At 36.8% G+C, this 25,521-nt stretch overlaps 3 protein-coding genes across 5 annotated transcripts; 2 read left to right on the forward strand and 1 right to left on the reverse strand.

Moving 5' to 3' along the window:
* Nucleotides 1–2: 2 nt before the first annotated feature.
* On the forward strand, nucleotides 3–14,194 carry wrap73 (WD repeat containing, antisense to TP73). Of its 2 annotated transcripts, none has more exons than XM_028001791.1 (13): nucleotides 3–148; nucleotides 696–783; nucleotides 1,301–1,453; nucleotides 2,894–3,022; nucleotides 10,136–10,208; nucleotides 11,448–11,551; nucleotides 11,748–11,834; nucleotides 12,421–12,555; nucleotides 12,644–12,721; nucleotides 12,801–12,903; nucleotides 13,015–13,140; nucleotides 13,369–13,560; nucleotides 13,781–14,194. In XM_028001791.1, the coding sequence occupies exons 2-13, from the start codon at nucleotides 715–717 to the stop codon at nucleotides 13,891–13,893; spliced, it is 1,362 nt and encodes a 453-aa protein (XP_027857592.1). In that variant the 5' UTR covers nucleotides 3–148; nucleotides 696–714; the 3' UTR covers nucleotides 13,894–14,194. The 2 variants fall into 2 exon arrangements, with proteins under 2 accessions (XP_027857592.1, XP_027857673.1); XM_028001872.1 differs by having other exon boundaries at nucleotides 2,894–3,010.
* Nucleotides 14,195–14,574: 380 nt separating this feature from the next.
* Nucleotides 14,575–19,853, reverse strand: tprg1l (tumor protein p63 regulated 1-like). Of its 2 annotated transcripts, none has more exons than XM_028002047.1 (6): nucleotides 19,474–19,853; nucleotides 19,205–19,296; nucleotides 19,022–19,069; nucleotides 18,805–18,933; nucleotides 17,074–17,227; nucleotides 14,575–16,587 (listed from the first exon to the last, which is right to left on the reverse strand). In XM_028002047.1, exons 1-6 carry the CDS (start codon nucleotides 19,702–19,704, stop codon nucleotides 16,393–16,395), a joined length of 849 nt encoding a protein of 282 aa, XP_027857848.1. In that variant the 5' UTR covers nucleotides 19,705–19,853; the 3' UTR covers nucleotides 14,575–16,392. The 2 variants fall into 2 exon arrangements, with proteins under 2 accessions (XP_027857848.1, XP_027857772.1); XM_028001971.1 differs by having other exon boundaries at nucleotides 18,805–18,930; nucleotides 19,019–19,069; nucleotides 19,474–19,852.
* Nucleotides 19,854–22,308: 2,455 nt separating this feature from the next.
* On the forward strand, nucleotides 22,309–25,447 carry LOC114155007 (uncharacterized). The gene is made up of 7 exons (XM_028034642.1): nucleotides 22,309–22,612; nucleotides 22,725–22,787; nucleotides 22,878–22,961; nucleotides 23,453–23,515; nucleotides 24,110–24,193; nucleotides 24,397–24,531; nucleotides 24,650–25,447. The coding sequence occupies exons 1-7, from the start codon at nucleotides 22,363–22,365 to the stop codon at nucleotides 24,931–24,933; spliced, it is 963 nt and encodes a 320-aa protein (XP_027890443.1). The 5' UTR covers nucleotides 22,309–22,362; the 3' UTR covers nucleotides 24,934–25,447.
* The last annotated feature ends 74 nt before the right edge of the window (nucleotides 25,448–25,521 follow it).

Genomic DNA, 25,521 nt, shown 5'->3' on the forward strand with positions numbered 1-25,521 from the left:
CGGTGTGTCATTTGACGTTCATAGAAACAAACCCAACAACAGTTGGATTAAAAATGTGTGAGCGCAACGCTTTCATACGAAGAAAGAAACTCTGAATGTCTGTACGGATCAGGTTTTGCCAAAGGAAGCGATGCTGCTGAAGTTATTAGTAAGTGTTACTAGTTTGAATATTTTACGTGGTTTGTCTCCACATTAACCGCTAACTAGTGCTACATGCTAGCAGTGAGCGAGCCCAGGTAGAGCTAGTTTAACGGGATTCCTAGTAGTTTATGTTTGCAGTTCACGTCTTCATTTCTACTGTAGTGGTTTGTTGACAAATAATATTTTCATTAAACAAGAAAAAAAAGAAATGGTTGTACCACCGGGGGTTGATGGCGCTTTTATTCTGTGTTTTGCCAGCGAGTCAAAATAACGTTTAGCTTTTTGTATTGGTGCTTTCGGGTGTTATGTTTAAAAACGGCGTCATTTTAGTTTAAGTTTGAACGTAGTTTACGTTTTAATGATTTGGTTTATTTCGAGAGAAAAACTTTATATTGCCTGATGCATTAAGTGTGGTATTTTTTCTGGACTTATGGCGCCATCACGCGGGAATAGGAGAAAACTACAATATCAACTGTACGCAGTTGAAAATGTGAAGACAGATCTCTGTGTGTGCTTTTAAGATTGAATGCAAACTCTGTGTTATCTCTTTATAGGAACAGTTGTGATTGCAAAATGAATTTCTCCGAGGTCTTTAAGCAGTCCAACCATCTTTGCAAAGTTTCCCCAGATGGAAAATATCTGGTGAGTCTTTGAGTTGAATTCTTTTATTGTTTTATGGTAAAACCACGTTTACAGTGGCAGAAGTATCAATAAATATGTAGAGTCTTATGTAGAGATGCACCAATCAGCACTTCCCTGGCAAATGACAATTTCCAGGTTTTTTATTTAGGTCTGACTTGCTGAAACAGATTTTGTTTAGTTTCTGTATTATTAATTAACATTAACATGGTTAACCGTGGAATGTTAAACATAAAGGAGAAAAATATGCTGTACGATTTTTGATAAAGGCAGTAGTTTTGAGTAACAGAAAATGGATGAATTATAAGTTTACACATTAAGGTATATGTAGCTGGCCTTAATCTGATTTTTAGAAATTCTTAGTTTTGTCTCATTTAATAGAAAAGCTACCAGATTTTTTATTTCAACATTTGATGTGCTGATCAAGGGGTATCGTCTGATTCCAACTTGTGTCCAATTTATTGTGTACCTCTGATTTTATGGGCCTTTTCTTCTACAACCTTTGCATTTTCTTCCACAGGCTACCTGTGTACAATACAGACTAGTTGTGAGAGATCTTAGCACTTTGCAAATCCTGCAGCTCTACACCTGTCTGGATCAAGTGTCACACATGGAGTGGTCCTCTGACTCTTTGTTCATCCTATGTGCTATGTACAAGAGGGGGCTGGTACAGGTAACAGATACAAGTAGAAGCCAAGATCCGGATTTAAGTTTAGCAATTTTTTGGGGGGTGTCTTGATATGGTGTGCAGTTGGAGAATATTTTTTAAAACCACATTCTGAAAAGTGGTTGCTAAAGTCTGGGTTGAGTCCCACTTGAGGCTGAGAATCAACAATTTAGGGTCTTGGGATTAAACTAAAAATAAACATATAATGCTGTACATTATATAGCAGACAGTGCTAGCAAATAGATATAAATCTGGCTAATTATGTTTGTGTTGTCAATGTTTCTTTTTAATTAATATCATTTATAGTAAAACAATACTTGAGTATGGGTAGAAAGCTTAAAAGTTTGGCAACACCTGTTTTAAAATTCATTGAGTATCATTAACATGTTACTGATTGCTATGGAAATTCTGTTTTATTTATTTATTTTGTCACAAAGTTAATCTAATAAGCGAACAAAAGATAAATGTTCACAATTATTTCTTTCCCTTAAAATCCTGTGGTGTTTAGTATGACACTTAAAAACAGAAATCAACACCATGAAATGTATCTCTTATATAGCAGTTGTTAGTTGTTGTTTTGTACATTTTCTTTAAAATTATGAATAGGCAATAGCTTGTTAAGATGCATTGTTTGTGATAGTTTTCTCCATACAGTTTATATAAATTAGATTAAAGTAATTTCCCCCTTTTTAAAAACACATTAAAACTAACTTACTTTCCAAGGCTTTAATTATGATTTTGTCTCCTCTGGAAAATTATTAATAGAGAACACGTCAGTGGTTTGTATTAGTAATTTTATTAGTAAGTTAGTAATATTTTATGAAAAACTAATTTAAGTTTAAAAATACTAAAATCCTTCAACATCACAGCCAGAGATTGGTGCTTTTTTTTATTTAATACGCTTTTTTTTAGATAGGATTTAAAGTTATTCACTCAAATAAAAGGTTAAAACCTACAGTATATGTTGCACTGAAACACAAAGAGATGAATCTTAGGCTTTTAACATTAACAAATTGGTCTTAAAATGTATAGTGTGTAAACTGTATGCCTCTGACATGTTACTCAAAGACTCCAGTCTTATTTTTGATTTCAAATACGTTTAGATTGTGTGAAAAATGTGTTGTCAAAAAAACACCCCAGAAACAATAATCACTGGAATCAGGCATTTGTTTTTAGCCAAAAGCTTGGGAGAAATCGGGTGTCACTATTCTAGTGGAAATAATTTTTCTTTTCCTTGTGACCTTAGTCATGCTGAATATAGTGGAAGCATCTTACCTTTGAAAGGGCATCCAGTGCCAGTCTTTCATGGTTTCGAACTTTCACTCGTCTTTCAAAGCTTAAAATCAACGGTTTGAAATTACCGGTGTGTCTATAAGAACCGCTACGATAACTGCTTGATGGTTATTCTTCTGCCATTGTCTTCCCCGGCTGTGGCGTCGTCTTCAGGTGTGGTCTCTGGAACAGCCGGACTGGCACTGTAAGATCGATGAGGGCTCAATCGGACTAGTCTCCTCACGCTGGAGTCCAGACGGACGTCACATTCTCAACACCACCGAGTTCCATGTAAGTGTGAAGGTAGTTGATGCACGCGTGCATGCATCTAATGCAAGTGTTTTTATGTGTGCGCTTGTTTGGTTTCAACTGTTGCTGGCTTGTGAGGAAGGGGAGACCTGAAAATAGCCAGACACCAGAGCTTTCCTTGACTGCCTCTACGCCCCCCTGACCCCCACCTGCTGCATGTATTCAGCCTGATTTCATTTCTCCCCTCCTGTTAGCGTCCTGTCATACATGAGTCTCAAGTACCTTTAACACATGGGTGAAATGTGTGCATGCTCTGTTATGATCCTAGCAAGCAAGTTCTTATTATAAACTTACAGTGCTAAAAAAAATGGAAGTATAGTGAAATCACTTAATAAAAATGCCAGCTCTGTAAAAGGGGCCACTCAAACGTTTGTATTCTTTAATTTTTAAATAATTGATTTTATTAAATAGAGTTGGCTGGATGGATCCATGATTCTGCTGCCTGTCAGTAAAGAAATCAAGTTTCTTCTGTGAACCTTTGAGAATTCTTGACCATAGAATCCTTAGCAAGTGTTTTGATGCTTACGAAGAGTTGGTGTTCTCCCAAACATTTACGAATCTGAGTGTCTGGTGAAATAGTTGTTATTCGCAAACACAATCTTACTCTAAAACTTGAATGTAAAACAGTTTAGATAAAATGGAGAGATCAGCTAATTGAAGGCTCAGCAGGCTTTTCTTCTCTTTCTCATTCTCTCCCTCAACTCATTAAAATCCTAATTCCTCAGAGGATTTTTTTTTTGTTAAAAAGCTTCTAGAAGTGTACTGCGTTTAATGTACTTATATGTAGAAAACACATGCTGACATCTGATGTTTTATAACCACTATGTGTGAAGTCATTGGTTTTTGGCTGTTCAGAGCTTATTTGTCGCTACTATGAGACCCATCCTTCCTCGTCAAAGTTTTAAGATGATTCTTTAAGATTTAGCAAAGAAAAAGGAAATTATTTTATCAATTTTCTAACTGGCAGAAAGCTTTAAATTATTCCAAAGTAAGTCCAACATCTACACACTTTTTATACAAAGATTGCTGTGGGCTTTAATATTTTGTTTTAGGTGAACTTTTCAAATAATGATGTCAGAAATGATGTCAACTTCAACCCTCCATACACTATCAATAAGCTGCAAGCAAAGCAGAATAAACCACGATGTGAGACACACAACAATATTTTATGATGGTAGATTGAATCAAGTTGATATCTCCGACTACATAACTACATTCTTAACTAAAAACAACCAGAGAAACGCATACAAAGGGAAACGTGTTTAGGCTTATGTTTATGCAGCATGGTACAATTTGTCATCTCCTTAGAGATGGGGACACTTTCAAAATGTGAAAGTGATGTAATAACTACATAATATCTAAGACATGTGTGATGTGTGTTTATTTACATATTTGTAACGAGATACGTTTTATTCCACTCCCCTAAATACTTGGAATTGGTTTGATTTATATTTATCTCAGCTGAGCTGAGATGTGATTGATTAGCATGAACCATTTAGCAGAAGTTGGACACTGCCGAACCTAAGAGGAATTAGGATTTAGATCTTGAGTTTTGAATTAAAACTTTTTTTTCTGTCACTCATCTAGTACATAAACATGTTCCACTCCTGTTTAACCAGCTCAACTGCCAATAAGTTGATTGCACATTAATAGAAGTTGGCAAAACTACACCAACTTCTATTTATGTGAAGTTGGTGTAGGATAATAAAGATGTGTTTGGTTATTTTCTGTGCGTCCTAATTCCTGTTTTATATGGCGTCTAGAGCAAGCATGTGTTTATAAAGGGTGAGAAAACATAGTAGCTGTCCTAAGACCATGTGGAATATGACAAGGCACCATGATAGGCCATGTCTGTCATGCTGAACCTGACTCCAGGACTCAGTTGACAGGTGTTGAGGTGCAACTACGTAGTCCGTCTGGTCTAGAGAAGGGTGCAGGGAGTGCAAGTGTCTGTGGTGTTAGTGCTTTGTGTCTGTTTGTGTCTTCCAAGAAACAAAACAGGAGTGGGTGGAATGATCCCACCTCCTGTAAAAAAAAAAAGAAGAAAAAATAGGACTTGAGAAGTTTGATTTTGATCTGCTCATTTCAGATTTGCTGATATGTTTTAATTAGAGATGCACCTATCTTGCTTTTATTGGTCAATATCCAATTTTTATCTTAAAATATCATTTCCATTTATTCATCAGGAAATGTTAGTCTTTCTCTTCTTTTTGCTGAAGTTAAACCAAACTGTGTCACAGAAAACGCATATAAACACACATACCCTGAGTTTTAAGTTGATTTTCTTTTCTGTAATAATTTTATATTGGACATGCCTGTCATTTTGATTTAAGCAAAGATAAATAAAAATGGTTGATCTTGATCATTGGCTAATAATTTGGGCATCACTAACTTAGACAATGTGGGCTTTATAATCATAATGGCTGCACCAAGGGTTCCTGTGCATTCTGGCAGAGAATGGACTGCCATTCAAGTTCAGCTCTGTAAAAATATGGAAAATTTAAACATGAAAAGTCAATATTTCTTGAATTTCTTCTGCATTTTAATCTTGAAAAGTTAAATCCCCCTATTAGTTCATCGACCCATACATCTGTGGAGTCATACATTCAATTCAGATCAGATTATTTATATAGTTTAATTTATCACTACAGTTAGTATTAATTACTACTTGCGCCACTATCATTAATGTCATTGGGAGATAAAATTGTTGCAATTTTTAACAATTTATTTGTGCCTGACCAACAATTTAAGAAATATGATCTTGAACTTTTGTTTGTAACTTTCATGTTTTCATGCTATTCTTCTGCTCTGCCTGATTTAAAGCCTTTGTTATGCTCTTAATCTTACATTGTTCTGGATTGGAAGTGATGTGACTTTTCAACACTATGCTGCAAAAGTTTCAAAGAGAAAGGAACTGTTGATTGCAGTTAATAAGCATGAATCATTTTTTAGCACTCTGCAAATTCACAGTTTCAAACTAAATGGTTCATAAGTTTCTGATCTGTATCCTATATAGCTTAGCTACACATAATTAATACTGTGGCATCCAGAGTGTATTGTTCTTTAAACATTCCATGGTAAATAACTAAAGATAGTTTGATTAATTAACGCTTCCTTACTTACCATGCTGTCGTGCGAAGGATGTGCCAAACAAACACAAAGCAAGAAAAAAAACTGATAATAATTCCAACTTTGCCAAACAGCCCACTGAACTTACCTTCACCCCAAATCAGGATTTCATTAAGGCAGTGCCAGGCTGGTGTTCGTGTCAAGCTTAAATTTCAGCTCCACTCATAAACAGCCTGCTATATTAACTTGTTTAGTGACAGCTGCCTGTGCTTTGCATCGTGCCTTTGTGGAAGTGTTTGTGCGTCTATGTGCTGGTAAATCTGCTTGGTGTTCTGCTTTTGTTTTTCACTTTTAACCTAAACCAAAATACCTCACTATTTTTGGTATTTTATTTATTTTTTTGATCACTTTCCTAATCTGGGAGAAAAGGATGGGTCCACATCGAAGACTTACTAACAAGTAACTCAGCTGGAAGTGTTGCATTTGCTTGTCATCTGTAAGTTTTAAGTTCCAGTCATTTGCCTGAATACCTCACAAAATCCCCCTCCAACATCACTGTTTATCTTTATATCCAATAAACCCAAGTCAGAAAAAAAATTATAGCCAAGGAGAGGCATGAGGGTATCTTCTTTAAGGATTTTTCACATTGTTGAGATCAGATTAGCCAGGATGTTTTTGGCAGGTTCAGCTGAAGCATTACTTACATGTAACATAGTTGGCAATACTGCTACTGTAGACTGTAAATGTAGGCAGCAGATGGAACGCGGCGTGGGACAATAACGCAGCCCATTGCCTTTGTAGGCCACGAGAGGCCATGGTTCCTTGGTAAATTCATGAGACGGTAACTGGAGATATGGTCTATATTGGTTTGAGATAGTTTTTTATGTGGAATGCCCTCTGTCTAATCCTCTGTTGACAGATAGGGTTATCCAGCATCAGGTGCACTTTCCTATTCTCCAGCCCTCACACAACCATGCAATAAAATAGATGATAAATTTATTGCAGACTTTCCTCATTTCCTGTATTTTCTCACTGAGTTCTTTATTTTTTAAACTCATGGTTGGGTTAGGGTAACCACCGGACCACCGATACTTCTCAAATCCTATCCACCCACTTTAAAACTGCTCCTCCAGGATTGGTGAGAATACCTCATTTTAATCCTGGCTTTACTGACTGGTTCTAATTGCATTCCACCACACAAGCGAAATCATTCCCCACCTATTTTGCTCACACACACACATTTTTCCCTCCTCAGTTTAAAGTTACACTCTGTTCTGGTCCTGATCACTCTGCATTGCATATGTGGCGGCCTCGAAGCATTTATGTGCAAAGCATGTGGGTGTTTGAGCGGTGTTGACTCTGGTTGTTATGGCAGCTTAACGGAGGGGAAGTCCAGAAAGTCTGCTGTGAGATGTTATTGCAGGGTCTACACAGCTGGTTGTCCAAACTAGCTGACTAAACAGAAGGGTCAACACTTCAGTCCATTTCAGTGACAGATTTATCCCCTGTTCATATGTCTGACTGAATGCTATAACAAAAGGTCCTCATTTCAGAAGTGTTGTTAAAAGTTATAGACTCTAAAAGTTAAAATTAGGGTTATTAAGAATGATCATCCAAAAGAAGAGTTGCTTTCCTGTTTTGTTTTTTTTTACCAAGTAAAACTTACTCTTCTATTAATATTGAATTGTCTCAACCCTGTTTGTTATTTAATGATTCTTAGAAGATTACCAGCAGAAATTGTATAAGTTACACCACTGAATATTTAATGCAAAAGATTCACTTCTGATACTTTGGATATGACATGTCACAATACTATTTAAGTATTTAAGTATATTTAAATATTGCCCCAAAAAATGACAACACAGGTTTGCAACCACATATAAAAGCTTGATATAAACGTATTATGCGCTGCATAATAAGTAGGCATGTTTCTGTTTTCTAATAGCCATAAGTTGCCAGAAATATTATTTCTGGGAAACATTTAAAGTTTGCCATAATTTTTTAAAATTTAGCTTTAGTCGCAACCTGTACATCCTAAGTGCAAACAAACAAAAAAACAAAAACAACACTTCTCTGTGTCCGCTAACAACCAGGGAGATATTCTGTAGTAAAACATCATCAGTTATGGCCTAGCCACTTTGGAGTTATTCTGTTTAAATGATCATTTTTGAGGATCCAAGCTTTTAAACGACCTTATTCAACTACTTTCCTTGACTATAATTTAAGTGCCGCTTCCTATTTTTTTTGCTCATGAACGTTGCTGAACTGAGATGCGTGGATATTTGAGTGACTGTTGTCAAAACTGACCAATTAACACGTGGTTCCTTGTCATGTCGGCTTGTGGTCATATAGTTTTTCTTCGCTGCAGCTTTACATCTGTCAGTCTGCACGCCACTCGCAGCTACACAACTGTTAATTTGTCACACTTGCAGCGGACGTGTCTAACATTAAACCATGGAGCAGACAGAACAGAGAGAGCCAGTTTCCTGCTATGTATGTATGAACTCTCATATATGAGTTAAATGATTGTAGACTCTACTTCCAATCAGTATATCCTCCCTTACTGTTCTTTCAAATTTTACCAATTTTAATCAAATTAACATGTTTAAAATCTTCTAATAAAATAGATATGAGACAAAGTTAACTTAAATGAATAATTAAAAAAAATGTTTATTTGATTTAATTTATTTTGACAATAAAGGAATCCAAGCTAACCTGATACTGTGCAGAAAAAAAAGTCAGTTCCCTGGTAAATGTTAAATCATGAGTTAACATTCATAAACCAAATTGTATTTGGTCAAGTATTTTCACTCAGGTCTGAATAAAGCCTGACCTGCACAATCAAGTCTTTATTTCAATAGACAACAGACTGAAATATTTTAAAAAGCAACACATGTCATCCGCATGTAAAGACCTTCTAGAATGTATGAGAGCAATTATCCAGAAATGGGGAAATCCTGACAGTGTGATAAAACGCCCTTGGAGTGTTTGACCTACCAATATTTCTCCAAGAACCTGTAGCGTTCTTTAAAAAAAACAAGAACAACTTAAAAAACACTTTAGACATCACTTTCGTCAGTTAAGGTCAATATTCATATTTCAAATATAAGAAACACAATCCTCTGCTAAGATTGTTAAGAAAATGCATAGGAAATATGGCCGTATGAGACAAAATTAGTGGAACTCGTAGAAGATGTAATGATCCATTACATCTGATGCGAACAAGTACAATATTTCAGAAACTGGAACATCAGACCAATGGTCAGACATGGTGAATGTTGGTAGTGTGACAGTCAGAGGTGCTCTGGTAATCCATGACCCGAATAAGCGGCTGTAATTGACGAGGCCATGAATTCTTCTCTCTAGCAAAAATTCAGAAATAGCAAGTCTGCAGTCCTTGAATGGCTTTGAAGAAGAAAACTTTTTTGAAGTGGACCACTGAAAGTAAAAATATATAACTGACTGAGTCAGTTTGACATGATCTCACACGGGCTGCTTACATTACAAAATGTTCAAATATGACAGAATGAAAACAATAAAAAAAAATAGTGGGCCAAAATTTCTAAAGTGGTGTTCAACGCTAATTGCTAGTTATCACACATATTTTTCAGTTGTTGCTGCTTTGCTTTACATAAACAACTATTAGAACTATTGATTATTATTTCTTCACATTGGACCAACTTGGTTTGGAAAACCATATTCCCTCAATGAGTTAAATCACAATTTGCTAAAGCTAAAGTTTGTCCTTACGTTGATCATTTTAGTCTGGTGTTAAGACATAATTTGCTCATCTCAGACATTTGCATGATTGTGGGTAAAAACACCTTCAAACCGCTGTAAAAACAAAACAATCTTGAATATGAGCAGCTTCTGTCTGTAGCTGGCTTGACACATTTTCTGAAGAGCTTTTCTCATCAAAGATCAGACTGTGAATTACATCTGTCTTTACATGTTGTAAGATAAATAGATTTGTGTTTTTTAGAGTATGTTTTTACTAAAATAAAACAATTCTTGTGTTTTTTGTTGCTGTCGTGACAGCTGAGAATTACCGTCTGGTCCCTCTGCACGAAAGCCGTGTCTTACATCAAGTATCCCAAGGCATGTCAGAAGGGTGAGTATGGGAGTGGTATTATGAATGTTTACAGTATGTACTGCTATAGTACCTGAGGACAGGGTCAGCTGAGTGCCTTGACATACCTCATTAATCACTTACTGCTCTTTACTTTGTGGCAAAACCCGGGATATGGCCAAAGTGTGGTCGTCACTGGTGACAGCTGTGCTCCCTCTTCAGTAAATGGTGCATGCTCTTCATAACGGCCCTGTCAGCAACTACTGGATATATGATTGTCTCGGTCTCTACTCATTTTCCACATGTAATGCTATGCCCCTCTGCAATCCGTTTATCTTCTGCACTGTCATATAAATGATTCGGCTGCGGTAGTTGCATGCCGCAGACTCCATGGTGCCAAACAATCAGATAATTACATTGCATCAAACACACAGAGTGCATATTCAGTGGAAAACATCGGCCTCCGCTGTTATTCCAGTCGGTAGGTTGAACTGTTTATGTTAAATAGGAGAAAAATCTTTGGCTAGTTTGATTGTATTTTTTATCAGTAAACTGTCAACGCAGTTATATAATTTATTACCAGTGAACACACTTGGTATTCTGCTAACTGCAGCTCTTTCAGCAAATTGTCATTGCGATGATTATTTTTCAGTAAACAAGGGGTGTTGGGTTTTTTCGACTAAAACAGCGCTCAGGCCCACTCTCTCTCCTGACGCACTTTTGAACCAGATCAAAGTTTAAAAATAATTTTATTTCCAGGCGGGACAGTTATGCTGGTGTTGTTTTCACCTTATGACCTGTGCATTGCAGCTTGGGGAGTGTCTCTTGGTGTGGAACACTGCAGCTCGAACTGAATGTTGCCACTTAAAGGGATAGTTTAAGAGTTTAGTGGGGTTGAATCTACTTGCGAGTGGTTAGTATTGGCTATAGAAGGCAGCAGCCATTGTGATCAAAGTTAGAAGAATCATAGAAGAATACTTGAATTCATCTGTCCATTGTCCAGCTTTCACTAGCTGCTGGACAGCAATTGAGCCTGTAAAGATGAATTAAATGAAAGCAAGGATAACCTGTCTTTCTATGAGATGTTTCCTGTGTTAACCATCTTTAAAAGATGTAGAACTTTAATTTCTGGCCGATCAACAATCTTTAAAATGTCTGACCTGCCAATACTGCTTTTATTTTGTAATTATTTTTTTTTGTAGGAAAAGTTGCTAAATTTAAGTATTGTTCTACCATTTTAAGCAGACATTAAATCTGGTCTTGTTGCTCTCTCACCCACAGGAATAGACTTCAGCAGAGATGGATGCTATATGGCTTTAGCTGAGCGCCGTGATTGCAAAGACTATGTTAGTATATTTGTATGTGACGACTGGCATTTACTCAGGGTAAGCAGGACGCCGCTTTGCTTTATTTTTCTTTTGAAAAAAAAAAATAGTTGATTCCATCTTTGCATAATCAACTTTGTTCATTTGTATTTTGTCAGAACGTCTTAAATTGTCGTTTTGTGTTGTACTTTGGTTTCATTGTTTCTAATTTTGTTTGTATTATATATTTAATTCAGTTTTTTTACTTATTTTACAGCATTTCGAGACTGAAACTCAGGACCTTGCAGGATTGGAATGGTCTCCCAATGGATGTGTGCTAGCGGTGTGGGACAGCTGTCTAGAGGTCTGTTCCTTTAAGATTCAACAGCTGAAATAAACTAACTGTATTAATCTCAAATATAGGTATGAATCATTCTTGCTTCAAAGCATTAAAAAAGCAAAAGTTACCAAAGGCTTTTTAAAGCTGCTGATTGTGCTTGTTGAAGTTAGACTGGTCTGTCTTCCACTTTTCCCAGTGAACAAAATTTAATTGAAACAAAAACCTGAACACACTGTTGATTTGATCTTGTGCCTGTGTGTTAACGTACATACTTTATTTAGCCTATTACACCATCTTTAATCCTGCCCATTTTGAGAACTTTTGTATAAATCGGAAATATTTAACAATGTTGAATATTTCATAAAGACCTTTTAAAATAAACAGCTGTTACTATTAGACATTGTGATGAAGAAAGCATCTTATTGAAATTTGTTAGAAGTCCAGTGAATTGCAGATTAATTTTGTAATGACTCTGGCTTTAAACTTTGCTTTTATTTTAGAACGTGAGGACAATCTAAACACATCTACTTCGTTCTTTTCAAATCTTGAAGCTGCATAAAAATGGCAAACACTTGTGGCAGTACCTTAGTTTATTGTTTCTTTTCCGCAGTATAAGGTTTTGCTATATTCCTTGGATGGCCGGTTGCTGTCGACCTACAGTGCCTATGAGTGGTCCCTCGGTGTGAAGTCTGTGTCCTGGAGCCCCAGCAGCCAGTTCCTGGCCATAGGCAGTTATGATGAGAAAGTACAGTTTGTTAGAAAGTGTCAACATTTTTTTATGCACCAATGGTCATTATTTGTAGATCTCTTACTATGTTTCTTATATTTGTCAGGTGCGCATCCTCAATCATATTACATGGAAGAAAATCGTACAGTTTGAGCATCCTGCAACCATTGACAACACGAAAGCTGTGAGTATTGATGATGAAATTAAATACTTTGTATTTTATTTTTCTTATCAAGCTTATTTACTGCATCCCGTGTCCTTAGATTGTGTATAAGGAAGTGGAAAGAAGACCAGCCATGGTCAGCGATGAGCTGTCACTACACAACATCACAATGAGCCCCACGCTTCTCAGCACCCAGAGCAAGTGTATGTCAGCAATACTCATTTATAAAAAAAACAATATTTGATTAAAAAAAAAAATCCCAGTTGAAGTATGCTTGTTTGTTTACAAAATCTGATTTGTTTTTCCTCATCCAGATGAGATCTGCCCCCTGCCTGTCCAAATTCCTGTGGTCAAGCCAGAGCCAGACAGAGCTAATCCCAAAATAGGTGTGTCTGTTCTGGCATTCAGCTCAGACAGTCGCTATCTTGCCACCAAAAATGGTAAGTATTGATGGCTGGGTTTTTTTTTTGTTTTGTTTTTTTTAACTTCATTGTGACCCCAGTAAACTGTGTGAAATGTGTTTATGGCTTCTAAATTATTCAGTAATATATCCTTATCCTTAATATACCTTAATATATCACACTCAACTGTTTTTCACCCTCCTAGTATTTTAACACCATTATAAACAGAGTTTCTCTGAAAGTTTATGAGCATTTCTGTCTCTGTAGACAACATGGCCACTGCCATTTGGGTGTGGGACCTGCAGAAGATGAGCCTGGCGGCTGTGCTGGAGCACACATCAGCCGTACGCTGCATTATGTGGGATCCCCGTCGCCCCCGACTGGCCCTGTGTACCGGCAACAGCAAACTTTATCTTTGGTCTCCAGGAGGCTGCGTTTCTGTTCAGGTTCCTGCTGAAGGTATCACACTTACTATTTAAAATGTCACTTTATTCGTTAAAATCTCCAACTTTTTGGGTTAGCTATTAGCTTGGGTTATGTGTGGAATAAGACGTCCTCTATAAGCTTTGCAAATACTATTATTTTCAGTGCTTACTGTTATCTTTGACAAAAGCTTTTCTCGTTTTTTTTGTACGTGTTTAGTGATCAGTTACTCCTTTATTTTTTTTTTGTCTTTCAGGTAGTTTTCAAGTCCAGTCCCTAAACTGGCACTGGAGTGGTGACTCTGTGATCCTGCTTGGGAAAGACCAGCTGTGTTTGTGCTATATGGACATTGACCACGAAGAAGAGTAAAAGTCACAACATTTACTCCAGAGTTGGTTCAGGTCTAATTATGTACTTGTAGATCAGTGGAAGCACTCCTGGATATCTCTAATGCTGGATTATAGCAGCTGAAAAACCAAAACATTTTCAAAACCTGATGACATTCCTACTCCTTCAGAAAGCAAAAAACTTTTTAAACTAAAAGATACTAGTTTAAAAACCAGTGCTAGTTTTTCAGCACTTAGCCTTAAACTATTTGTGTACATGTTTCTTTGAATGTTTGTACTTATTCTAAATACATTTTTTGAAATAAATACTTCACAGTTTCTTACTTTGATGGATCTACTTCGTAAACTGTAATTTTCAATTATCTTCACATAATTAAAAATTATGTGAAGATAATTGGAAATAAATAACCTCATAAATAAGAGGTTAATCATAATAGTTTTTAAGATTCAAAATGAAATTAAAATTGGTATATCTTTTTGTAAACCTCAGTTTTTTTTATAAGCATGAAGCTATATGACCTGCACCATGAACAACCTAGCTAGTAGCACTGACAGAAATAATCTAAATGGTTACATGTGAAACTATGAAAGTCCATCCTGTGTGGCTCAACAGGCTGGGGCCATGAACTGTGCTGTACTATCTCTGAAAAGGGAAGAAAGCAATACACTTCTTCTGCAACCAACAATAAGGAACCAGATAAACTGTCATTACAAAAACAGGAACGTCTTTATTACTTTTTCTCCGTCTTGGCTGGTGAGCTGAAAACACGGATCAAAAACGAAGCCTCAAAACATTTTTAACAAGACATTTCTCTTTTTAAATAAAATACTTTTCAGCTGGCATACATGAGACATTTTGTATTAGCCTTCATACATTAATTTTAAAAATCCAGATAAACATTTATTTACAACTAAGCATAGCTTATTGTGCAACAAAAAAAAAAGTCTGTCATGCAAACTTGCCATGCAAGGACCATGCGCAAGGACAGAGAAATGTGCTGCGAGACAACCGTTTAGGTTTGCTTGTTTTGAATTTTTGGTTGGACAGGCATTGGCCTAGATTTTAAAAAAATGAAGTTATTTGGATAAAGGGGGAATTTTCTACTCGCTCTTCTCAGGCACATCTTAAAAATTGTCATTGTGGATAAAGTTTGGATTCTGTGTTTGTCTATGTTGGTATGAAAATGTCAGTTCATTCTTCTTGAACCATATTTTCACCATTTAAGGCTTGGTGAATCGGTTAAGGTGAAAGCCTGGCCATTCAGGATGTTTCGGTAGGCAACTGATGTTTTTGGCACAAACCATTGTTAAATCTGGACCTGACAAACTGAACCAGTTTTAAATCTATCCTACACTAGGCACCAGACATGATGTGTGTATTTTTACTGAGCATTTTTATCTTTTATCTTCTTTGAAAAAAACAAATGTAATCGCTGATACCTTGTTTCCTTAAGAATTCATGCCCATTTTGTTCCAAGTACTCCTTGCATCATGTCTGAGGAAATGCTGCTACTCTCACTTTGCCATAGATTGACGTTACTTTGCTAAATCTTTCAATCATCTCAGTGGTTCCTATGCAGGCTTAAAAAAAGTTTTGAATTTCCTTTTGGTATTTTACAGGTCTGGGTAGCTGTAGAAATAAAAAAGGGTATGGATCTCTCACACTATCCTGTTTCAGCTTTTGAAAACGTAAAAGCCTTAAATTGTGTTAAAATAGAACCCATGATTTTTTTATTACACCACTTCAAGGCATTTTTCAACTTGCCTTCATCGAAAATGGCCAAGTTTTAATAATCTGTTGCTCAAAGTTCTTCAGGAGGAAACGTGGTTACTGGAAGCAAAATATAAAGGAAAAAGATCAAAACTCCTGCATAGAACACCAGTAACAAATCCTTGCTCCTTACTCAAGAAAATTAAACAACATGTAACTTTCGCTGTGCGTGTGTTGTTGATGTAGAGAAGCAATTTATTAGTTAGCCTCCTTATTGTGTTCATCATATGACATAATTGGCAAATTCCCTTTTGGAATAATGCAGCCATTGAGTTCTGTACCATATAATGTACCAAGTCTAATGCTATTGTTTTAACTAACATTGTTTCATGGTTTGTTGCTGTAGATAAAAACTCAAACAAAGCCAATTCCTGATTTAACCCATTTAAGAGCAGAAATGACAACTAAGTTTCAGGAACTTACTAAATCTACAAGGAGTGTAGGAGTTTTGCAAGTTATCTTACTTAAAGCGTACGCTGCAGAGTGGGGAGTTGATCTGCAGATTTTTAATGGAAAGCAGTGAATAAAATGAAACGGAAGTCATTACAGCTCCAACTGTCTTTTACCTGCTGCAGGCTGACCACATGTCTCCAACACCAAATTAAGAAAGTGTGGACATGTCACGGGCTCGACTGAGACACACACACACACACACACACACACACACAGGCAAGTTGTATTGAACTGCAGCTTCTGTCAGACAGTGCAGTTTAACAAAGACGGACGGGGACAATCAATCCTGTGAGAAACTCAGAAGCCGATTTTGCCACGCGTCATGGAGTAGCCCAGCTTGGCTTCGTTGTTGATGAAAGACATGATGCCCAGATAGGTCTCGATCAGCAGGGGTCTTTCCAAGATCAGGATGCCGTTAGCCCGGCCGGGGATGGGGTGCTCCTTGTGGGCTTTCTTCACCGCCTGTATCAGCTGGGCTTTGAAACTGTCCAGCTGGGGAAGAGAAGAAGTGCATGAAAAAGGATCAAACTTGTTTGTAAACTTTTAAATTACTGTTTATATCCTTATCAAAACTCAAAAGAGTGGGTAATAAATAGCACTTAAGCTTTATAACCAAATGAGCTCCATTTGTTGCATATAAGATTATAGATGCAGAAAAGTCCAAACAAGTGCTGCTGCCTTGTCAGTAAGAAGGGGGAAAAAAGCAGCTTTGAACTAAGCTATTTATGCAGATTAAGGTGGTATGAATGAATGGCCCTTTGTTCCGGAGGATCACTAATACCACTAGGGCTCTGTTGTTTTCAGCTGGCCTGTGACTGGTGGAGCTGCTGTTGCTCAATGTGCCTCCAACAGCAGCTAGGTCACCGGTGAACACACTCTGTTAGATTGCATTTCAGGCTGCAGTGCTTCTCAAAGTGAACCTGAGGATGCACTTATTATGAAATCACTTGTTGGCCAGCTTAGTGAAGCAGATCATACCTGGCAGAGGGAGGACACCTTTTCATCGGCGCGGGCCATGGGGTGCTCTGTGAAGGTGGCGTAGGGCATGTCTGTGGACCAAGGGTTCCAGCGGTTGAGAAAAGAAGCCCGAGGACGTTTGTCCCACTGAACGCGAATCCCGTAGCCCTCTCTTCTGCAAAACAAGTCAGTCTGTCACAGTAAGCAATAAATCAATTCATCGCATGGCAAAATTAAAGTGAACGCATTTGTCTTTTTGTATCGAACCTGGTCTCTTCAGTCTGGTGCATTGGTCTCAACTAGCCCTTTTTTTGGACGACAATTTTGTTTACTGAGGCTTCATAATTGTTGTTGTTGTTATGTTTATTTATTTTGAATGTTTAAAATGTCTCCCAGTTCCAGTGTAAAATGTTCATCAGAATTTAAAGTTTATTTATCTTTGAGAATGTGTTCTTGCATTATTATGCCTTTACCTTTGTATTGCTTCCAAATGTTCTCAAAACAACAATATTATCATTTATCGCAATAACTTCTGGGGCAATTTATCATCCGACAAAATGTGTAATCGTGACAGACCTAGTCAGGAACAATGCAACTTTTTAAGAAAGTTACTTTTTTGAATAATTTTTTTTTACTAAACACCGCAGCATCTTTAAGTAGCTTTTATCTGTATCTGAGTTTTCCCTTGCATTTAATGCCTGAGAGATAAACTGGTGAGACATAACATAAGTAGAAATGACAAGAAACATTATCAACACTGTTTATGTTGTCAGATTTTTACTTGGAAAACATTCATAACACAGATGTTAGCTACTAGAAGGCAACAATGATATATAGATAATTTAAGGCATTGGAACCAACACCTGTTCTCTTTGGCTTGATTGCACCTGGATGGCACTAAATTTACGTGTGGACACATAAAATTAGTTCAGTAGTCCAAACACAAACCGTATCAGACATTCTAGACATTTCTCAATGATAAACGTTTGATAAGCAGCCTTGTATTTTTAGCCACTTTTAATTTAAGGCAGCAGATGGTTAATATTCTGGCTACAATGTTGAGTGAAATTTGATTCATTTACTTTCTATAATCTTATCAATAGAGGAGATACGAGGAATTCCCCCTTCTTCAGTTCTCAAAGTAAATCACACAGCAGCAAAGACAACAACATAAATAATGAATGAATCTTATTAAAAGGTTTGCATCAGTCCGTGTGCACCTGGTTTGTTTCCTTATGTTTGTGTAGATTACCAACTGGAGCTATTGTCTCCTATTCAGTTTATCCTTTCAATCCACAGTCTACTTGTGTTGCTTATCCCTTGCGAAATAGGGGGGGGTCAAAGTTCACCCTTCAGTTTTACGCCACCGATGCAGGTCAGGAGGTCATCACAAACTCCTCGTGACTATTTGACCGACTGATGGCTGACAGCAATCACGATGTGGCGTGATTATGAGTTTATCTGCATGTGCAGCGAGTAAAGCAGATCTAATCAGGCAGGACGGCAGTCGTGCTTAAAGCTGTCCTTTTGTTTCCAAACCAACCAAGACAAAGGCGGGAGCTCGATCTGAACCCATCCAACACAAACATCCCAGGCTGTTTTTTCTCTCCTTTCTTTCCTACAACATCCTGACTCGTCAGAATTCATTAAGGAGAAATGTTGTCACTGTTTTGACCGACTGGTCTGATGCCTGTTTACTTGACCAAATAATATTTTCATGAAACAAACAAACAACAACAAAAATTGACCCACTTGTTGAGAGATTTCGGTGGGAATTCAAACTCCCCCACAGAGATGGTGTCTACAGCGCTGAGGGATATCCTGACAACTTGCTGACACAGCAGATTAATGAAGTCGTACTTGCACACCAGCAGAGACCTGCACACACACACACACACACACAAACACATTTTCTGTTTACACATCCTAAAACCACGCAGTCAGCATAGAAAGCCGATTTACTCACCGATCGGTTATTAGAACAAGTCTCTCCCTCTCGTTGTTCCAATGGTCTACTCTGCAGAAATCCCACAAACAAACACCCGAATATGAGAATTTATGTTCGGCTGTTTGTTTCTCATCAGCTGATGATGCTGATGATGGTGATGATGATGATGATGATGATGGCAGGCCCGGGCTGATGGATACTCACTCTGCCAGCAGCCAGACGCTGAGCACCTCCCCGTCCTCGGATGGCAGCGCCACGGTCCGGATGTCGTTCACCGCCTGCTCGATGGTACCTGGCTGAGATCAGCATCACACAACAACCGCCAATCATCAGCATCGCCTCAGACAAACCAGCATCTCTGTTTTGTGCTGCTGCGCTGCTGTAAAAATGCTGCACTGGTAAAACACGTCAGTTTAGTGGAGCTTTTGCGGCAGTTTTAAATGTAAGTTATTTTGCATTTATATGCCGCTTACCCTGAACACGAAGTAGTCCTTGACTTTCGCTTGCATCGTGGGGTTGTGCACGTGAAAAGGCGTGAGCGTTTGCAGCGGGGGGCAGCAGGCCACGGAGGCTGCGTGTCCGAACCCCCGTCCGGCGGCCTCCGGAGGCGTGAAGGCGACCTCGACCCCCTCGTCGGTCTCTGCGGGGAGGAGAACCGCAGCACCCGGGCTCTCCGGATCCACGGTGTCGTTCAGCTGGAGCATGGCGGAGCAGACAATTTTGGAGGAATTTTCCTGACAACCAACGCGGAATTTCACATTGGAAAATGGATTTCCGAGGACGCGGACTCTCCCATTGCGCACGAATGTTTTGATAGTCGGGGGGTGAGAAGGAAGCAGTTCCGGCTGGTTTCCCGTTTCATTTCCTTCCTCTTAAAGGGACATTCATCCAGCTCACTGTGGATAAACAACTTAAACGACTCTTGCTGTTTTTCACAAACATTATGTGCATTCCATGTATATCATTATCATCATCCACGTTCAATAAGTTCAGTATTAAAACAAATATATTCACCTTTATTTCAGATAAATGTCAAGGTCCATTCTACAGAATAACATGTAAACATCACTGTCCCAGAAGAAGAAACTGTCACAAAGTACATATATGGTTAATGATGTACATGTTTCCGTGTATAATACCGATTCGTTTTATAATTATGAATTAGTGTCTTGTCTTAAAAACGTGTTTTTATTGATAAATAGAAATTTGAATATATCGTAAATTATCAGTACAGCTGGAACAAACGTTACGTAAAAGAAGAGGAAAAACTTGTGTTAGAGTAACAGAGATGAAAAAAATAGTTGTTGTTCTTAGCAAACAAAAACAACCTTAACATTGTTAACGTCCAATAATTAAAAGAAGCCACATTTTAAATGAGCTGATGCTGGGTAAAAAATAATCACACAAGTTTGACATAAGGTCATGACAAATGGCTCCCTCTAGTGGAGGACTTTGATAACTGCTACTGCTTTTTTTTCTTCACGTGTTGTTTTTTGAGGAAGGACACAAAGAAAATACTCGGTTATCAGCAGGTTATCACATGTCTGATGCTGCTATCTGGTAAGTGTTGGTTTATCAGTCTGAGACCAAATAAGAGCTTATCATTTATACTACTGTTATTGAGGAAGCACAGAGAGAAAATAGTCCTTATCACTCATCTATCCGCTCATGGCACGTTACTGGGTTATAACATGATGATGTCACAATGTTTGTGGTGGGATTTTGTTGTTGTTATTAATTACACATTAAAACATAAACCTCTCAGAAATGTCAGAAATGTAGGATTCTCTTATCAACCATTTTCATTAAAGCTGCATTTGAAATGAAAACATAATGCGAGTTGGAAAACAGCTCACTTTCTAATTATTTATCTGGAACTATTCCAAAGAACTTGTTCTGATGTCAGCACTGGATGACAATGTCCTGCATAAGTGTTTAATATAGACTTGTGCAGATAACTGTGTAACAAAGTCCATCTTGGTCAGCACGTGTGGCATTGTAGTCTTTATTATTTTAAATCATTAATACCTAAAGTGTCCATGAGCTGAGGAATGTACATGCTTTATACCAGTCTATACCATTGAAGTGTATAGATGTTCAAATCCAGTGTATTGAAAACTTTTTAAAACAATATTTAGAAATTGATTTATCCAGGAAGCCATTGCAGTAACAAAAGGAGTAACAATATTTGATCAATTTTCTAGTTTTGGTCAGGACTCTTGGAACAACAATACAGAGGAGTTGAGCTTCCTGCTAGATTTTTCTACACAGCTATAAAGACACATTCCCTGTAAACAATTATTTGTATTGAAATGTCTCTTTTTAAAATTTAACAAAAATCAGGAAGATCACCTCTGTTGGATTGTACAGTGGAAAGAAATACATATTAATATTGGCATAACAGAGAATTGAAGCAATGAAAATATTTTGATGTCAATGTTTCTTTGCAAATAAAAAATGTAATCATATTTTTTCTTCAATCCAAAGACGAGAGAACAGGAGGAGTGGAAAAGATTAGTACAATCTAAAACAACTCCATCAAGGTTTGTCACAAATGAAAGAAGATATTTAAAAATAAACTCTGGGTTTGTTAATGGTATCAAAATATGACTTTTGTGTCAATGTTTGAAAATATGAGTCAATATTAAACTGAAGCAAAAAATAACCATTGTTCTGTCTTCTGTGAAGAATATTTCTCTGAAGATTTTAAAGTGCTTTAAAACTATATGGGTTTGTTGCTTGATATTGATCACCAGTTTAATTGAATGCTAATTCTCATGTTTTATGTTGGAGACAAAAATAATGACCGAATAATCAGGAGGGAGAAAATTTTGCTCCATTTACTCATTTACTGATTGTTGTGTAAGGAAACATTAACAAGGCCTATAAGCCACAGAGGCCATGTGGTAAAACTGTGTATCATCAGTTTTTGTGTATCTTCAAATTGTAAAGATTTTTATAATGTTCTAAGATTTGCTCTACATCACATTCATACCAATAAAACAAGTTTTAAAAAAACATCTGAGGTAAGTTATTGTTAGAAACATGACTTAATTACGTTTTCCTTAAGACTTTTTCCTCCAGGATATTATTTTCTTGAAATTGTTTTTGTACAAAGAAATGTAGAAAGTTTGTATAACACTCATGGTGATCGCTTACAATGATGTCTCATTTTCCCCTTGATACAAATTTCAGATCAAAGAATAACCAGTATAAAATATTTTCAAGTCTTATCACCTGCACGTTTTTCTAAAAAAAAAAAAAAAAAAAAGTTAATCATTACTTACTGATAATAAATGCAATATTTAAGGCTTGGGTTTCCACTCAACCCACAGACTGACCCAGGGAGGCTGAAACTTAAAATGGAGATGACAACATTTTTTCATGCATTGATTCTGATCTGCTCTCTCTCCAAAGCTCAGCTCCAAGCTGTGGCCGACAATGAAATTATTTCACATTTAAGACAAACTGGATCACAGGGAGGAGATGCAGGGAATCTCTCAGACAATCAACTAACTTTTGCACAGGACATCCATGCAGTGCTGAGAGAGATGAGCGCCTCACTGGCTGAACTGAAGGTGGAGATGAGGTACCTACAGAGAGATTATGAAGGTAACACAAGTACAGCATTTGGAATAATTCCTTTGAAACATTGTGTTAATATGTTATCGTTAACATAGAAATAAGATTATATTTCACTGTTTTCTTTTTATTACCACAACAGCTAAAACGAGAGAACTGGAGCTGCAGAAAGATGAATTAGACAAGCTGAAACAACAGTACCAAGGTATTTATTGTCCAAGTAAATAAACTTAAAGAACAAGATCAATTTTGCTAAGCTTAATAACTCTATATTAACTTCTTATTGTATTTCCAGCTCAGGCAGGAGAGCTGAGCTGTGTTAAAGCCCTGGCAAACATCACTGAAGATCAAGTGGAATCTCTGAGAAGAGAAGGAGAAGGTTAAAAATCCTTATTGAACACTCATATTATCATATCAACAACTGCCAAGGCTCTCATTCTTCATAATTATATTTATGTAAATGTCTCTTTTTAACATATCAGTGGCTAAGAAACAAAAATCAGGAAGATCAGGATCCCTCATACAACAGCCAAAACACTGAGTTTCTTTACATCTAGACTAAAACCCACCAGTTCAGAGTTGCTTTAGTACCATAATAAATGAAACACCAAACGATATTTTGATTTGTAATGGCGGCACTTAGAAAAATGTTGAGTTTCAATTGTTGATTTTTGTGTTTTTATGATATTAAAGCAGTTTAAACTGCCTTGCTGCCGAAATGTGCAATACAAATAAACTTGACAGACTGGCCAAAAATAAGATATAATGGAGAAATGTAGCAACAGAAATATTTGGATGTAAATATTTATTGCAAAGTCAATTTTTTAAAATTTTTTGTCAAATTATGTTTTTTCTTTGATTCACACACAGTTAATACGAAAGGACTGGAGGTGCAGAAGAAAGAGTTCGACAAGCTGAAAGAACAACACCAAGGTGTGCCAATAATTAAAAAAATCAAAAATAAACTCTTATTAAATGTATCAAAACAATACTTTTCATGTCAGCTTCCGTGATTAAAAATATTAGCAAATATTAAAATGAAGCAAAAAACAAAAAGTTTTCATTCATTGTGAATAATAATAGTCATAAGAGTTTTATATTTACATTAGACCTGCAGAGCTGACAAGAAGGAATCAACAAAGACACCAAATGTCTTTTTTCACAAATATTAAGTGAATAAATTTTACTTTCTGTCTTGACAAACCCAGGATAATTATTGTTAGAAAAATTATGTTTTGTTATCATTCTTACATAAGTAGTTACCAGTTTGCCCTTCATTTATATGTGTGAGACAGATATTTAACCCTTAACACATGTTATTTGAAGATGGTCTTCTGAGAGTTTCCTTAGTCGTAAGCCTGTGTTTGTTTATACTGTGTGCCCCCCTACGTAGAGATTCCTTAGTCGTAAAAAATACCTATCAATTATTCTGTCTTCTGTGCTGTTTCTGGATAAATGTAGAAGGAATCCAACAAATAATCTTTCATTCATATATTGATAGCAATTTTTTGCTTCGCATGATTTCAGCTCATGCAGAGGAACTGCTGAGAGTTCAAACCAGGGCAAACGTCACTGAAAAGCAGGTGGAGGCTCTGAGGAGAGAAGGAGAAGGTTTGTGAATTCAGAAATAAGTTCACTATGGCATCAATCACATTTGGTAGAAATGTTACATTTGTTTAAAATAAATAATGCATTGTTGTTGTTAAAAATCTGACCAAATTTTTAATCCCACATTCTTCTTTTTTATCCAAATCAAATCAGCTTACAGTGGATAATTTCATTGTTGATCCTAATAATTATTTCCTGTTTTACAGTGAAAAAAGTGGCTTTCTCAGCTTCCTTGTTGGCTTCAGGCAACCAAGGAGAAACTGGACCATTCAACACACAGACACCGTTGGTCTTCAGACATGTTGTTTCAAACATTGGAAATGCCTACAACCCAAATACAGGTACCTCAGTTTACATTATTATTATTATTATTATTATTATTATTATTATTATTATTGTCATTATTATTATTATTATTATTATTATTGTTGTTATTATTATTATTATTTTGCATTTCAGGTTTTTTCACAGCTCCAGTCAAAGGAGCCTACCACTTTGAGTTCTATATCTATGGACATGGACACGCTTCATATCCTGCAGCTGCTGTGTTGACCAGGAACGGAGAGCATATTTTTATTGCATATGAACATCAGCCTTCTCATGCTGCTAATGCTGCTAATGGTGTCACATTGCTGTTAGAGGTTGGAGATGTTATATTTTTGCGCCAGTGGCGAAACTCAAGGATTTATGACAACATAAATCGTCACACAACCTTCAGTGGTCATCTGCTTTTCACCATGTGAGAATCAAGCAGTGCTGATCTTCATCATCATCTCTACAACATGTCAGAACTGACACGGAGCTACAGTGGTGTGAAAAAGTGTTTGCTCTTTTTCTGAGTTTCTATTTTTGGAATGACGATGGATACTTTTTATCTTTGAAAAAAAATATATCTTTTTTTTTCCATCAACAAAACACAAACTTAAGAAAATTCTTCACTGCTTTTTAATGTTTCAGCAACAACAAGGACGTGGTTTGGGACTTAATTACCAAGAAAATTGCAGATTTCACATTTTTATATCTATTTACTTAATAAAGCCTCTACAAAGACCAAAACAATATATATTAAACGAGACCAAATGTTGCCATACCAGCTTTTTTCTAAGATGATACATGGGTGTTATTAATGATGATGATGCTTTTATTGAGGAGGCGATAAGAGAAAATCCTCTTTATCATTTGGTTTATAGGATAAAGAAAAGGTAACTCTGGCTTTGCCTTTTGTTGTTTGTCTTTTTTTGTGCAAAAAAATAAGTCATTACATGTCAGGTCTAAATACCTATTAAAGACAAATTAAACAAACACAGGAAAGACAAGAGAGTTAGATTCTT

The sequence above is a fragment of the Xiphophorus couchianus genome, chromosome 1, assembly GCF_001444195.1.
Source record: "Xiphophorus couchianus chromosome 1, X_couchianus-1.0, whole genome shotgun sequence".
NCBI lineage: Eukaryota > Metazoa > Chordata > Actinopteri > Cyprinodontiformes > Poeciliidae > Xiphophorus > Xiphophorus couchianus.

Bases quoted from the DNA above. Each gene is read 5' to 3' on its own strand.
- wrap73 (XM_028001791.1), top strand. From the start codon at position 715: ATGAATTTCTCCGAGGTCTTTAAGCAGTCCAACCATCTTTGCAAAGTT. The intron at 1,454-2,893 runs GTAACAGATACA...CGTCGTCTTCAG, and splicing joins ACAAGAGGGGGCTGGTACAG to GTGTGGTCTCTGGAACAGCC. The intron at 3,023-10,135 runs GTAGTTGATGCA...CTGTCGTGACAG, and splicing joins AGTTCCATGTAAGTGTGAAG to CTGAGAATTACCGTCTGGTC.
- LOC114155007 (XM_028034642.1), top strand. From the start codon at position 22,363: ATGGAGATGACAACATTTTTTCATGCATTGATTCTGATCTGCTCTCTC. The intron at 22,788-22,877 runs GTATTTATTGTC...TTGTATTTCCAG, and splicing joins GCTGAAACAACAGTACCAAG to CTCAGGCAGGAGAGCTGAGC. The intron at 23,516-24,109 runs GTGTGCCAATAA...GCATGATTTCAG, and splicing joins GCTGAAAGAACAACACCAAG to CTCATGCAGAGGAACTGCTG.
- tprg1l (XM_028002047.1), bottom strand. From the start codon at position 19,704: ATGCTCCAGCTGAACGACACCGTGGATCCGGAGAGCCCGGGTGCTGCG. The intron at 19,297-19,473 runs GTAAGCGGCATA...TGCTGATCTCAG, and splicing joins AGGACTACTTCGTGTTCAGG to CCAGGTACCATCGAGCAGGC. The intron at 16,588-17,073 runs GTATGATCTGCT...TCTCTTCCCCAG, and splicing joins AGGTGTCCTCCCTCTGCCAG to CTGGACAGTTTCAAAGCCCA.